The sequence below is a fragment of the Myxine glutinosa genome, chromosome 9, assembly GCF_964187855.1.
Source record: "Myxine glutinosa chromosome 9, kmMyxGlut1.1, whole genome shotgun sequence".
Lineage (NCBI taxonomy): Eukaryota > Metazoa > Chordata > Myxini > Myxiniformes > Myxinidae > Myxine > Myxine glutinosa.
In genome coordinates, this window is record NC_136269.1 from 55,413,195 (window position 1) to 55,429,145 (window position 15,951).

General features: G+C 40.6%; 1 protein-coding gene across 1 annotated transcript in view; it reads right to left on the reverse strand.

The window, feature by feature from the left end:
* Positions 1-15,951, reverse strand: part of LOC137435376 (nesprin-1) — a 375,431-nt gene that overhangs the window by 58,719 nt on the left and 300,761 nt on the right. The window contains exons 98-101 of the mRNA XM_078784359.1: positions 12,072-12,222; positions 7,363-7,545; positions 5,494-5,631; positions 4,561-4,752 (exon numbers count right to left, since the gene is read on the reverse strand). Of these exons, the coding sequence (XP_078640485.1) occupies positions 4,561-4,752; positions 5,494-5,631; positions 7,363-7,545; positions 12,072-12,222 (664 nt within the window). The remainder of the gene's footprint in view (positions 1-4,560; positions 4,753-5,493; positions 5,632-7,362; positions 7,546-12,071; positions 12,223-15,951) is intronic.

Below are 15,951 nucleotides of genomic sequence, written 5' to 3' on the forward strand. Positions count from 1 at the left end.
CGTATTTCGTTATAATAGTTACTAAGTATATATTTATTTTATTACAATAATTGCAAACTATATCTCAGGTGATATCTAAAAACATCAGTTTACGTTTTGTGCCAGGAGTTAATTAATAGCCAATGACAGGGCATTTAACACCAACATCGACTATCGGAAATCTCATTAGGAAATTGGATGGTCAACTATCAAGATTAAGAGACAATGCCAAACGAAAAACGAATTGATGAACAGTTAAGTACTGAACTTTGTCTTAAACTTTTCATTTGCTATGGTAGCTCAAGAATGTATCTTCCACCCACATCATTCAGTATTCTTTAACAGTTCCTAGATGACTCACAATATACGCAAGAAAAACTGTCCAATGTACTCCACGTTTTTGGATATTATTTGAGGAATACAAACACAGCTGATGGTGACATATGGCGCACTGTTAAGGACTTGGTAGTTCTTGTACGCCATGCTTCTTTCATCCTCTGCTGCTGCAGGTTAACGCAAAGCTCCTAACCCCAGGAATGGAATTTGTGGAATGCAGGGCTCCTGGAGAAGTTATCAACCCTGATCAAATAGTGAATGCAGCCCAGAAATGATGAAAGTGGGTAAAGTGGATTTTACAACACCAACGGTAATAGCATGGATGCGACAAGCACCATCTGTGCACGATGCTGGGGAAAAAGGGATGAGAAAACGGTGCTGCTTTACTAATTTGCCAATCTTGCAGTTCCAAGACACCAGATTTTGTAAATAAAATCAAAATGAACAAGCACGGCACTTGGTAGAGCGCATACCTCCGCCAGGCTGATCAGATTACGTTTTGTATCCCACTGATAGGCTGGATCTGCATCAAGCCCTGACTCAATATCGAACCGGCTTGTTCTTGCTACCTACCCAACTCATTCATCAAGTTTTGGCATAATCCATCCCACAACTTTTTTAATTATGGTGCTGCAGTGTGTTCCAAAAAGACCCAGACAATTTTGGTTGTTAATATATTTAGAACCACAAATGATACAAACGATACAATTTGGTTTATATGAAACAAAAACTCAAGGCTTTGTGCACACCACCCATCTTACTATAATTCACCAAATGTCCGTCCGTATGTCTGTCCGTCCGTCTGTCCGTCTGTTCGAAAGTACCGCAAAAACGGCTGAACCGATCGCAACGATATTTTGGGTGGGTAATCCTGGGATCCCCTGGAGTAAAATAGGCGATATTGTTTTTCCAATTTCAGCTTTGGCCTCCAGCATTTTCAGGTTTGGACTCCCGCATAACGCTATTTTCCAGGGTGCCGCACAAACGGCTGCACCGATCGGACTCGGTGACCTCAGACAAAGACCTTTTGTAAGGAGATGGGTTGAATCCCTGCTTGAGAGAATGCCAACCCCCTCCCCGCCATCACGGTCGACTCTCCAACTCACAATCCCACGAGATATGTGGAAAGGACACCCAAAACCAATTATCTTCTTTTTGATTCATATATAAACATCATTAAAAGTAAATAATGACCTCGGCCAAAGTTCAAACGACGTGAGTTTAATTTCTACATGAGAATATGAATGAATGAATGATCGTTTTAAGGCCATTTTCCCCGCTGGAGCGGGGGTTAGCCTTGCGGGCCCCATGACAACCATGGTTCCCTGCTTGAGGCAATGTTTTTATGGCCGGATGCCCTTCCTGACGCCAACCCTTGGTCGCCTCTTATGATGTGCAGGGATACGGTGTACCTATTCGAAATCGGGGTACACACCGTGATCATTCATCCCAGCAAGCTGGTACTCAATTTGCCGACCTCGGAAGGATGACAGGCTGAATTTCTACATGAGAGAATTCCACATAACTATTTGGGCGGTGTATAAGCTAACAGATCGCTGTCTCCATCGATCTTGCTGAGGCCGTAACACCTATGGGCTCAAAATCCTTTTAACTGTTGACTTGGTAGTTTTTACAATGAAGGAAACACGTATGGGGAGTACATACGACATAGCGATTGTGAATGTGACAGCTCTGAGGCATCTTTCGCTTCGCATCGAATTATTCATTACATTCATTCGTTCATTTAATGGTCATTACGCTCATTCTTACGCTCATTAAACATTCATAAAACATTAAACATTCATTAAAAGATTACGAAAATAAAAACGAAAAACATTGCGAAATTACGTTCACACCGTCACATCAAACACTGCCGTGAACACAAACATCGTCACAACATCGTCACAATGAAAACATCGTCATAAACGTTACGTTACGTAATTCAAACCGTGAACACATCGAATATTGGAGAGCCCATTGCCCAAATTTGAAACACGATGGAATAATATTTACCGATATGAACAGCGATGTGGCTTTTATTGAAAATCTACAAATACTGTTTAGATTTTGATGATTTGCGTGTGATATGATTTAACGGATGTTTATATAAATCGTTTAAAATAAAATAAAAACCCTTCAATTTCTGATATTTTGCCTTTTCATTTTGGCCTCCCAATTGAAGCCCCGCCCGTATGGCGGGTACCGTTGCTAATACACTTCAATGTGAGCTCTCTTTGTCACGCACAAGACACCAAGGTGGTACACGAGTTATTGCCATGTTTGGTTCAGCATGTTTGCGTCCAATAGTGTGCATACAGCTGTGATCCGAGAACAAAGATCCTGCAGATTTGTCACCTTGGTGTTGTAGACACCATCTTTGACAACCCCCCACAGAAAATAAATCAAGGGGGGTTATGTATGTTGATCGTGGGGTTAGGCGGTTGGTCCATCTCAGCCAATCCAGCGACCTGGGAAATTTTCAATCAGGACGGCTAGGACGACGAAGGCCCAATGAGAGGGAGCACCGTCCTGTTGAGCTCACGCCCCTCCGCAAAGAAAAACGGACCCAGCAAGCAGTCATGAATAAGGCCACACCACACATTGACCTTTGGACTGTTGCGTATGTGTTCAATGACCACGTCTGGGTTTTCAGAGCCCCAGATCCTCACATTGTACCAGATGACTTTCCCTGATACATGAAAACAAGCTTCGTTTATGAACATGACCTTTTTCAGGTAATCTTCATCGTCCTCCATGTGACTGAGCATTTCCAAGGCAAATGTCTTGCGTTTGGGTCCGTCATTTGGTTTGAGTTCCTGCACAATCTGCATCTTGTCAGCATAAAACTTCAATATTTTATGCAAAAATCCTGTGTACAGTGGTGGTTTGTTATTCCAGTTCTTTGGATGCGCCCCATTGGATTGATTTTTTGGGACTTTGTTGAAATGACTCACGCGCTCTTTCAACGTCTGCTACACTTTTGCTTGGTCGACCGGTACTTTTCTATTTCTGACAACTTCCAGTCTCATTAAACCCCTTGTACTACTCTCTGATACTCGTCCAAGATGGCAGATTCCTTCCATACCTTGTAAGGAAATTACACTGGACTTGCTTGTCGGATCTCCTCTCTATGAACCATTTGACGCACTGAGCTTTCTTCTGTGAAGTCGCCATTTTATTTTACATTAAACCACCAGACCTGAAAATAAAGAAAACTTTATGAGTTTCTGTATCATAAAACAAAGAGTATCGTTGCATAATTTGTGGTACTAAATATATTAAAACCCAAAGTTGTCTAGGTCATTTAGGAACATCCTGTATATATCGTTTTTGGCCCCATCTCTCAATGGTGAAGAATTTATTTAGTATTTAAATTTAGTATCCACATCTGGATCTGGATTCTGATCTTTACTAAAATCGAATAAATTCGTCCTTTTCACACAACCAACCAGTCCACCAAGGTTTCACACAACCAATGTCTGAATCTGTCCATAACCTTTTAAGACATCCTGCTCACAAACAGATAAACAGAAAGGCAGGGGTGAAAACATAATCTCTACTCTGAGATTTTTCTTCTTCGGCAGCAGAGGGAACAAGACCAAGCCAGAAACACATCCAATTGAGGGATTATTACAGATGGAGAAATTTCTGATGGAGCAATTTGTATGTAAAAATATGTATATGTATAAAAAATGTATATGTAAAAAAAATGTATATAAAACTAGAACGGCACTCAGTAGAGAGCATACCTCCACCTGGTGAACAGTTTACGTTTTGGATCTCAGAGTAGAGTCGAAAATCACAATACAGAATTAATATAATGTAGAAACATTCTTCACCATGTTTCCTCCAAATTCGTCCACAACCTTTTGAGATATCCTGCTATGTATCTTTTTTGGCCTTATTTCCCAATGGTGAAGAATCACTTAAAAAATTCTAGTAGCCGGATCTTCACCAAAATCTAATAATTTCGTCCTTGTCACATATGCTACATCTCTGCCAATCCGTCCATAACATCTCTGCCAATCCGTCCGTCGTCTGAATCCGTCCATAACCTTTTGAGATATCTTGTTCACAAACAGACAGACAAACAGACAGATAGACAGGGGTGAGAACATAACCTCCATCCACCTTTGGTGGCAGAGGTAAAAAGATGTATATGTATGTATAAAAAAGGCCTGATGGAGCAATTTATATGTCTGATCGCCTTGTATGTAAAAACAAATGAACAATATTTTCACCTACATGAGGGGTGTTCAGACGACCCAAGTAACGTCCCACTCGACCAAACACGTCATGGCAGCGTCGATGCAGTTCTTCCAAACCAAGCTCTGCACTGACAGCATCCGGCGGCTCGGAACACTGCATCAAGTACAGTGCCTGTGTCCGCAACTCCTCAAGGCGTGCATTGTTCAGGGCTTTCTCTTGCTGGAAGACCTTATGGTTAAAAAAAAAGAAGATTTTTAAAAAGAAGAATTTGAAAGTTGAGAAATCAAACAATGAAATTAAGTCACCTCTAAATAGCCCCAGTTGATATTGTCAAGGCATAAATAGGGGGAAAGAAAAGCCTTTTTCAACTAATATGGCAGGCAACCATTTTGGAAGGAAACAAGTAAAAAATTGCAGATTAGCTGAAGTACGACATCAATAAGAACATACATAATTTTGTAATTTTATAATATTTTATCAAAGACTCAATAAAAGACAAATTTTCATAAACAACAATACAATTTGGCCATCAACAAATGGATATTCTCAATGACTTGTAAGTGCTGCCGGGGTAATACAACACAATCTAAGGTCTGCTACAGTATATACAACCACCACTGACCTGAGAATTTTGATAGTTGACACATACCCAAGTGCCTACAAAGTCTTGAGAAGAAAAACTCATGAATGTGAACAAATAAGCAAAAATGTAAGATAGAATGCTTCTCCAGCTCAAGCCCAAAGACGAGGATCAGCGGGTCACGTGACACATGTGAGTCCCACACTTTGTTATTAATTGAAAGGAAAATGTTTCATCTCAACATCATTCAAATAAAATGCTCTCCCCTGCTCATTCTTAACAATTAATTACACAATTGAAGCCAAAGGCCACCATATGCACCACCTAGAGAAAGAGAGGGACAAACAAATATTAATAAACACAGCACAGCACTCCATGCTGGGACTTACTTTGAGCTGTTGAATTTTGGATTGCGGATCACTATCAGAGAAGTGCTCCATGTTAGTTATCTGGAGGTCCATCTCAGTAAGCCATACTGTCATGCTCTCTCTTTTTGATTCAAAATCGTCCCATTTCCCAGTGAAATGCTACATGAGGAAAACAAAAACAGCATAAATGTTTGCATTAACATAGAATAACAAGAATTATACCATTGTAAAGTTAATAATCGATTTACTTGGAAGAAATATTATACATTAGTGTCCCTTTAGTCATAATAATGCAAGTTTTAAAAGCCTGTCTTTCCCAAATGAAAGAAGAAGAAGAAGCAGGACCCAGAGCTTTAACGTACTGGTTCCAACGGTACGACAGCAGCAACCCTTTAGAGTAAAGCATGATGTACATGAAAGGAGTACAAATGTATATGTAGTAAACTAGCAATATTTCTAGAAGCAATATAAATATGTATAAAAGTAAATGAAAGGCGTACACAAACAACAACCACAGCCATGATGACAGCAACGACAACTACATGCTATAAAATGTCCATTTTTATGTGTTTCACTTAATTTTACATCCTAAGTACAACATGCTGTCTTTTGATCAAACCCATCAGCAAAGCGACATGTAGGTATTGCCAGTGTTTTGATCATTCTGGCAATGTGGTGGCCACCTGCCTTGGCAACCTGCCTAGGCATAACTGAGGATGTAATATGTCATGCCCTGGCCGTAGGATGAGCGTGTGAGCATTGCGATGATCCGTCTGTGTGTTTGTCTCTTTGTCGGCAGAGTAACTGGACAAAGACGGCAGTTAGAATCGTCATATTTGGCACAGAGCTTCATATTGTGAATGTTTCATATGTGTTCAAGTTTGAGCTAACAAGGAAAAGTATAATATGAAATTTAGTACAGGACTATGTTTACTCACACTGTGACCATGCGACAGTTGGCGGCACCTCCATTGGATGTGTCCTAGTTTTTTTTTTTTTAGATTGAGCTAAAACTCATGGAAAAGCTTGTACAGAAATCACATGTATGACTAAGACATTAGTAGATACCAATGTACTTTTTACATGAACTGCATGGACTTTAGTAGACATTGGACAAACACGTATGGGATTTTAAACTGGGTTCCCCTCATCATGAACCATCGGTACAGATGGGAACTCTAACAGACCAACAAACTAATGCTGATGTGGTTAACATGTGTCTATGTGGTTGGCAAGTGCTATAGCCACAGGTGTGGAGGGGGAGGCCCGATAACCTCATGAATTTTCCTGGGTTGTTATGTTGGCGTTAAACTATGTTTTAAAACTAATAAAACCGAATTTGCGATTCATTCGCTTTCCTGCGCGTTTGTGCACGCGATGGCGATTTCTTTACCAAACTCCGGAAGCCGTTCGCTTTGGACCAAACCATTGCATGTAAATAGAGGGGGGGGGGATTGTCACCGTACTCGCAAGCCGTTCGCTTTGGACCAAACCATTTCATGTAAATAGAGGGGGGGGGATATAATTTTAGATATAGATATAGTACGGGCAATGCCCTAGTAGTATTAATATGGGCAAATATACAAGGTGGTACTGTGGCGACATCATTTTGCATACCTCCTCTCCAGGGCAAATCTCTGAGCATACATGGTGATTGATCCCTCACCAAAGAGGGCAATGCAGTAAGCCTTTAACCACTCCACCACAGAGCATGCTCTAGCAACAAATCTAAGCAAGTATATTTTCCACATAAATAATGCTTACGTGTGTTTCACCTGCAGGCACTTGTATTCTAACAGCATCTCTTCCATATGTATAAAGTACGATAGGTGTGAATAACCATATACATGAAAAAGGTTTAAAGTGCAGACAAAAAAAAAAAGCACAAACCCTTAGTCGGCGCAAGATGGCTACCACATGGCGCTGGAGGTCATCCCAACGGTGGTTTCCCTTGGTGACCATGTCCCGAAGGTGTCCTGTTGTGTCTGTTCGGCCTTCACGAGCCAGTCTTCGGTACTGCTTGTTGAGGAGTTCCAGCTGTGTCAAGCTCTCCTGGAGTTTTCGTTCCAAGGCCTGAATTCACACATGTGGGCATGTAATGTAATTACAGTATCGGTCGCTGTACACTATTCCAAAAGTCATGATATTTGTAACAAGTTACTGCTGAAGATCAACAGCAGGTGTGTCTCTCTAGCGTCCAGACGGCCAGTCCACTGTGTTCAATTGAGAGTGAAACAAAATTTTAAATGAGAATCAAAGTTACGTCAATCAAACTGTCTGAGCTTAACTTTGAAATAAGCACCAAATACACCACTGATGTAAATCAATCTATTTTCCCTCCTTTTTTTAGTTTTACAAAGTTGTTACACTTGCAAAAATAAAACTGCATTTTGCACATGTAAAATTTGTAGAAAAGGTAATTAGTTTGAATTTGGCTCCTCCATGAGCAAACCCATGATCGCACAGAGGAAATATGGCCACGAACCATTAATTTAACTACCCACCTGCCACACAAAGATAGGTTCAGGATATCTGGACATCAACTTAATTTTTTTTAAATTCCTGATAACCTCCTGCTACTGAAAGGTAAAGTTTGCAGGTGTCTCCACTTTTTACCTTCTGTATCAGGCTGAAAGTCCCTCATCCTCTGTCGTTACACTCCTCCATGAGCCTCGGCATTTGCGCAAAAAAAGTTTCTTTTTTTACACGGGCAGGATGGGACAAATGGCTTTGTTCACAAGGCCTTTTCCCTTCATCCGAGTATCCTTGTAATCGACCCCAGCAACGGTAAGAAGCCATTTTCGCAAAGTTTCAAAACACGTTCGCAAAGTTTCAAAACAATTGGCGATGTCAGTGCCGATCAAAGCCAAATAACAATCGAGAAATATTAAAATGCACACAAAGCGTGACAAGTCCAGTAAATGATTAAAAACACTTCAAAACCATGACAGGATATGCTTTGTAAAAATCACCTGAGTCAACACAAAGTAATCTTACACAGGCTTCCTCTCCTGCTTGCACTGGAGGGCTAAAGGTATTTTTCATTCCGACCATGGATTCTCTCTTAGTGGGTATAAGGTATTGCACTGAGGTTTTCCTGTACATCACAAATTATAGACCATTTTATGACGGGTCACAAAATTCTTGACCTTTCTGTAGTTGTTCCAGCCGTTTTTATATAACTCTCATCAATTAACTGAAATAAAACTGTTTTTAAAGTCACGGTTTTACGAGAACTATTTTGTTCGAGATCACCAGAAGTGCGAAGAGTAATGAGCGCGTGTTAAGTCCTGCACAAAAATGGCGTGTCGGTCCGGACTAAAGATGCCTACTGGCTCGGTGAGCCTGTTTTACCTGAATGAGATATATGCTTTGCCTTTTGGAAAGCCAAATAGTTCACATAGTCACCACTGAAGATACAACTCAAACCTTCACTCATTAAACTTTATTTCTCCTATTATTGTTGGAGGACATTCATCTTACTATAATTCATAAAATGTCTGTCTGTCTGTCTGTTCCCAGGTACTGCAAAAACGGCTGAACCGATCGCAACAAAATTGTGGGTGGGTAATCCTGGGACCGCCTGGAGTAAAATAGGCTATATTGTTTTTCTAATTTTTTATCCAATTTTCCAATTTCCAATTTTTCCAATTTTCCAATTTTTTTTCCAATTTTCCAATTTCCAAATTTTCAAATTTTCAAATTTTCCAGTTTTTCCAAACAGAATGGAATAATATTTACCTATATTAACAGTGATGTGGCTTTTGTTGATATTCTACAAATACTATTTAGATTTTGATGATTTGCGTGTGATATGATTTAACGGATGTTTATATAAATCGTTTTAAATTAAAAAAAAAAGCCTTCAATTTCTGATATTTTGCCTTTTCATTTGGGTTTGGGTCAAAAAGCCTTTTCATTTGCCTATCATATTTCTGATATTTCATTTCATTTCAATTGAAGCCCCGCCCATAGGGTGGGTACCGTTGCTAGTAAGTTTTAATCTGAATGTAAATCTCAAAATGTGCTCCAATAATAAGGATAACAATACACAAAAAATGCTAATCTATTATAAATTATGCATATCCTTTTATAATGCCACTGATGTCACATTGAGCTGGCAGGATAGTCGTGAGGTATGGCAATCGCCTATCAGCTGGCTAGTCTGGGTTCATATCTCGGCCCAGCTATAAACTGTCGCCACATGGTGGTTCGCATGCAGAGCAATGCGTCATTGTGTGCACTGACTATTGGAAGGATGCTAAGCCAGAAGACCTGGAGTGGCCATCTGTTGGCGTTGAAGATCCAACAGTGTTTTTCGCATTGGCCAATGATACATTTCTAAATCAATTCCATACACTTAGTTGTTTGTTTTAAATTTCATTTAACAGATATCTATCCTCAATATATCCCAGAGTGAAACTACTCTGTACACGATGTTACATACTGTGTGTTAGCTCGTCCCCTGAAAAACAGGAGACGGGGGTTTGCAATTTTTCACCAAATATATATTATAATAACACGGAAATGGCAAATTAAATTTTTGGTCAAAAGGTCAATGATCAGCGTCACATAAAAGCATCAATTTTCATCCAATTGACCTGAAATTTAAATTTACCATTTGCGTTTTGCCATCAAATTTTCACCAAAGCTTTATTATGAGAATATGGAGAAGGCAAATTAATAATAATTTGGTCAAAAGATCAAAAGGTCAAAGGTCAGTGTCACATAAAATCGTAGAGTTTTCATCGGATCGACTTGATATTTTAAGAATTTGCATATTGGGTTCCTGAATTTGTTCACCAATCAAAAGCTAGAAACGGATTGTTTTTTTCTTTTCGATAAAAAGGTCAAAGGTCAAGGTTGCTTAAAATCGCCAATTTTCACCCGATTGACCTGAAATTTAAAGAATTTGCATATTGGGTCATTGATTTGGTTCACCAAATCAAAAGCTACAAGCCGATTGCTTTTTTAGATCAAAAGGTCAAAGGTCAAGGTTGCGAAAAATCACTAATTTTCACCTGATCAACCTGAAATTTCATGCATTTGAATATCGGGTCACCGAATTGGTTCACTAATGAAAAGGTAGGAGTCGACTGTTTTTTTTTTAGATCAAAAGGTCAAAGGTCAAGACTGCATAAAATCATCAATTTTCATTTTGTATTTAAAAAAAATATGAACTGTTTTCGTTATTTTGAGCATACGGAAGAAGATAAAGACGTCAGAATTTTAACGGACGCGGGAGGACTTTGCATTTTCAGATGCTTTCTTGCTTTATACTGTATTGTAACTAATAAAGGTTCTGCCTGTCTACTAACACAGATTGACACTATCCTTCACAAGGAAGACAAGTTCTTCATTCTAATAAAGAGTTTAATTTGACAACCTATGGATTCATACACTGCTTGATACAATTTTTAATCCCAAGGAGATTGCTTCAATTGCATTATCATCATCATCATCACCACCATCAAGTACTATACAACCCACCTGTCCTGGTATGTGGTCGCCACGACCCCCAGTTATCCCCTATAAGTGCTAAAAAGAACTGAGGAAAAACTATTTTGAAAAAATCCAGTTTACTGAAAAAAACTGAGCTGGGCCCATTAGTTCCAGCACTGACTACTACAGGAGTAAAAAAAAGACTGGGAGATGGGCCATTTTTATTTCCTTTTTGCACACGTGTCAATTCGGGGACAAGTCTTTCTCAGCGAACATTGTAGCTCGCTCTCGACATCGATCAACCTGCTTCTGGCTTTAGTTTTGATCACTACGAAGATTGAGAATGCAAGTTGACATCGGTAGGTTATTGGGAACATCACGAGGACTTGTGTAACTACTTAGCACAGACAGATCGCCACCATCTCTGGAAACCCACTCAGGGCCCACTTGGGGGTCACGACCCACCGTTTGAGAAACTCTGCTCTAGGTAGAACAGTTGCTGGGCTACAATCCTGGTCTGGTCACCACTCCAATTCAGGAAGTCAGGGCAGTAAATTGGAATTTATTCGTGGTGCCGGCAATAGCTTGCCTACTCTTCGCGAAGGACATCCCGGGATCACCAATTCACAAACTAACGCCAGCAGATGGGATACCCAGGTTAACGTTCATCCGAGGGATGGCACACACATTGATGAATAACCCTGTCTGCGAAACACCAGGATGACAGTTATATAACTGGATCGAGATTCGGACTCAGGCTAGACAGCTTAAAGATGAGTGTGCGTGCCTCCAGGCCAGCAGGCCAGCCCAATTGCATTATGCAATCCAGAATTTCTAGCAATTTTTGTTCAACTATGTCATCACTTGGGCAGTTAGGAAGCGAAGATAACCAAGGGAAAGCACCATTTGGATGTACTTTCTCATTTGGTGTGGTTATCTGGGAGGTTCTTTCTCAATCAACCTGCTTATATGCAGGAAGTTGAGGGCAGTTGAGCTTCATTTTTATCCTGCTTAAGGCCTGCTTTGTAGCTGTGCTTGGATTGAGAGTCTTTTCTACTTTGAGCGCAATTTGAATGTTTTCCATCGATGCTGCATACCTTTGATGCACAAAACAAATTCTATACTGATACAATGTAATAAACATATATTTTGCTCACCTCAAACTTCTTCAACTCTTCTTTGGCAGTAGAATACAGAATGCAGGAGGTTTTGCCATGTGATACCTTCTGTTCTGCCTTTTCTAACCACTCTTCAAAATGTCTGTAGTCCTCATGGAACTTTTTCCACATGCGTTGTATCTCATGCATGCTGTGAAAAAAGGCAAAATGAACAATGGTGTTTTATAGTCCGTCAGTAATTGCTGTAATCATTGTGCTCAGCAACATGAATGTTGACATTATCATGCTTTTTGTTTCATGTTTACTTATTTTATATATAAATTTTGACACCAGCCTATTTCAGTCCACTGTGGGTTTAAGGTCTCCCTCAATTAATGTTGGGGGGATGGTTTTTACCTGTGACGTGTTGCAGGTCCACAAAAGTTCCGCATGGTTGTTGGTATTTTGGTTCTTGTTGGGGTTAAATTTTTGAAATGTGCACCCATTGGTCAGACAGCTGCCGGACCCCACCCACATTTGTCGCTTGACTCCACCCACCATAGCACCCAGACGAAATAATATGGCCGCCATCTTGGTCTTCTGGTGGGCCTAAGACATCAAGCGTGTAGGCCTCTGCTGATTTATACACTGCCTGTGTTTGTTGCTTCAGATTTCCATTGGCTTTGTTTGGGTCGAGTGTCATACACGATGAGGGACACGGAAAAATCGAATCATATGTCAAATAAAAATTATTAGCAAGGTTTAACGAAGCCCATCAGCACGCATATTACGCGCCTCCCGAAAGTCATTCCTGTGGTAATTTTGCGTTAACCATCATCCGATTTCCGTCGGCTTTGTTACTCACGATGCGATGCGGTTCACATGCGTCTTTTGTTCTTCCACAACTAAGTAAAATGTGCTTCACTCATTAATAAACTGTACCACTATTTGGTGAAAGTAAATCTGCTCAATTTACGTGTTCTTTTCCCCCATCAACTCTTGTGTACAATGTCCTCTCAATACACTCAATGTGTACAATCTTGTGTCCCCCATCATAAAATATATGCACGTTAAACCAAAAATTTGTATGAAAGGTTACCACATGCACCTGTAATTTGCATACGCAGTTCAAAAGTTACGTAGTACTCGCGGGTGGGGAGGGGAAGGGAGGGGTAGGGGGGGAGGGGGAGGGAGGGGGAGGGGGGGAGGGATAGGGGGTGGGATTGGGAAGGGATGTATGTCTAGAACGCTATGGAGCGTTGCAGGGGATTGCGGACGTGTTTCAAGTGGTGTTTCATAGCTCTATTAACCAATGACTATTTTGTTTACCTCTATAATAGTCACAATTTTTGAATTCACATCTTACATAATAAAAACGATGTAAAATAAATTGTGGAAAATTGTGGCGTGTGGCACTGTATTGTATTTATACACCGCTCTAAATGTAAATATTCAACCTTACATTTTTGGAAATAGGAGAGGAAAGCAATTTTACTCATAATATTTCAATAGTATATCGATTTTTAGCACCTGGAAGTCGATTTAAGAGTGCTGTGAAAAAAAAATACAGTGGACCTCACATGGAGAAATCGTGGGGTTGAAGGTGAAGTTGACAATTTTTCATAAAATAATTGTCAACCATAAATGTGCATTAAAATGGACGTAATTAGCATTCGTATTGTCCAAAACATAATTTTTGAGGATGTTTACACGTACTTTTCGGGGGAAGCTTCCCATATGCAGGGGAAGCTTATACCTGTTGAAGGGTTTATTGGTAGCTTTTGAGTTGGTGCCCATATCCTTGAGGGGGGGAGGCTGAGAAATCTCCAATTAGTGAATCTAAAACTGGCTGTTTGTTTGAGTGGTTCAATAATTGTTTTTTCTCCAATGGCTTCTGCCAACTCAGCAATGGATGGACACTGAACCTCAACCAAGAGGTCACAGCAGTCTCTCAGATTTCCCAAACCTCTCACAACATCTGGCTGGACATCTCACTGGACATCTCTTGAGCACACTCTCAACACCTCACAGTGTACAACGTCTTCATCCACAGTGTCATGGAGTATAAATGTCCTCTGTGGCCTGGTGCCACCAAATGTTATCTTGCTCCCCTTGAAGTCGGGAGATCCAAGGCCCAGAGGTTAATTGGAAATTGCCCAACAAGAGGCTGAGGTGCAAAGCTGTTGCTAATGTCGCTGATGACTCCACCCTCTGTTGTAGGATCCCACAACCTTCAGATAGGCAGACAGCAGCCTCTTTCTTCTTTGAACACCTTGCTAGAATCAGGAGGTAGTCTAACACCTGGAATAGGTTTTTCAAGCCATTCTAACATTCTGTACTCCCTGAAAGGATGACTGGAAAAACCGTCACATTCACATCTCCTTCCTTTACAAGCCATGAGCAAATTGCTTTCACAAGGATATTGGCAGGACTTGTAGGTAGCTCGTGTGTAGATGGATGACGGTTTCTGGGATTATTGTGGGGCAGGCATAATGGGCCAAATAGCATCTTCCTACACCAAAGTTATTTAGGTGTATCCTTGTGTGTAAACAAAGCTCTTCCATGAGCCTCGACTTTGTAAACACAACAAAGCCTCTTGAAGCAGACAAGTTCCTCAAACCTTTGGGCCTCACCATCAGCTATAGTCTGTCATGGGCAAACCAATTATCAAAGTTGGCCTCCAAAGCCCACCACTGACTGGGTTTCCTCCATTGTGCCATCTTTCCATAGTAAATCCGAACTTCTAACAACCACAAGGCCTCTGTGCTGGCTCACCTGCCTCACACCTTGCTCAGTCTGATGCCATGGAAACCAAGGCCTTCAAGATTATTGGAATCTCCTGCAATGAAGCCGAGTCTATGGCTCTATCACAACCCTATCTCAGATAGGTCGGTGGTGTTCGGACACCTCCTTTCAGATCTTGCACCCTCTACTGATCTCTGCATGCTATGTCTCCCCTAGGTTTGTGCAGGGCACACATGATCCACTATCAACCCCCTTCTGGTGAAACTACCGAAATCCAGAATCACTGCTCACCTCCATTCATTTGTTTCTCATTTTTCCTGCCTATGGAACCAAGTTGCACATCCTCTTCAATCTTATTCTTTCCTTCAGGTCTTCAAGACAACTGTTCACCACCATCTCAAATCTTGCCCAATCCAAAACCATGCTATTTTCTACCCTCGTTAACCCCACCTAACCCCTCTTCCCAATCCTTGGAGATCTCGCGAGATCACGGCGAGGTCACGTCTTTTCGAAGCTGTTCCATGCGCTCACGCTTTCGAAGCTAAGTGATATTTCTCAATTGTGTTTTTGTCGAGACTGTATCTATCTTTCGGTGTCTGTACCTATAGCGTATCTTTTTGGAAATTTTTCGGTGCTAATTTTTCGTACATATATACACAATCGTCGGTTAATGCGTATCGAGTATTCTGCGGCCTAGTACTCGTAGGCTTCGGCTACCGTACCGTCTCCGACCTTGTGGTTTTGTTTTTCTCTCAGCGATTCGTCGAATGCGCTGAAATTATTTTCGTTCTCTGTTTCGTCCCAGTCGTTCACCCCATACCTCCTTGTTTAATATCTCTACTCACAAAAAAAAAAAAAAAAAAAAAATTTTCCTTCCCAGGTCTTATTCGTTTATTTGTTGTTCTTTTTGTTCATTCGTTCTTCGTTCACGATCACGCGATCACGTGGTTAGAAATGTATAATCTCTCCCCTGAACAACTATTTTCTCTCATATATTATAACACCCTTTTCTTCTTTTCCTACAAAAGGATGCTTTCGTCTTGCTCACCAAATCTATTCATTCCAAAAAATATATATAATACTATCTCTTACAGTTCCTCCTTTCTACATTCCCTAAACTATCCAGAACTCCACCCCTCCTCCAGTGTCCTCAAACGTATTTTTGACTCGAAGGTCTCAAACTCATTTTGCAAAA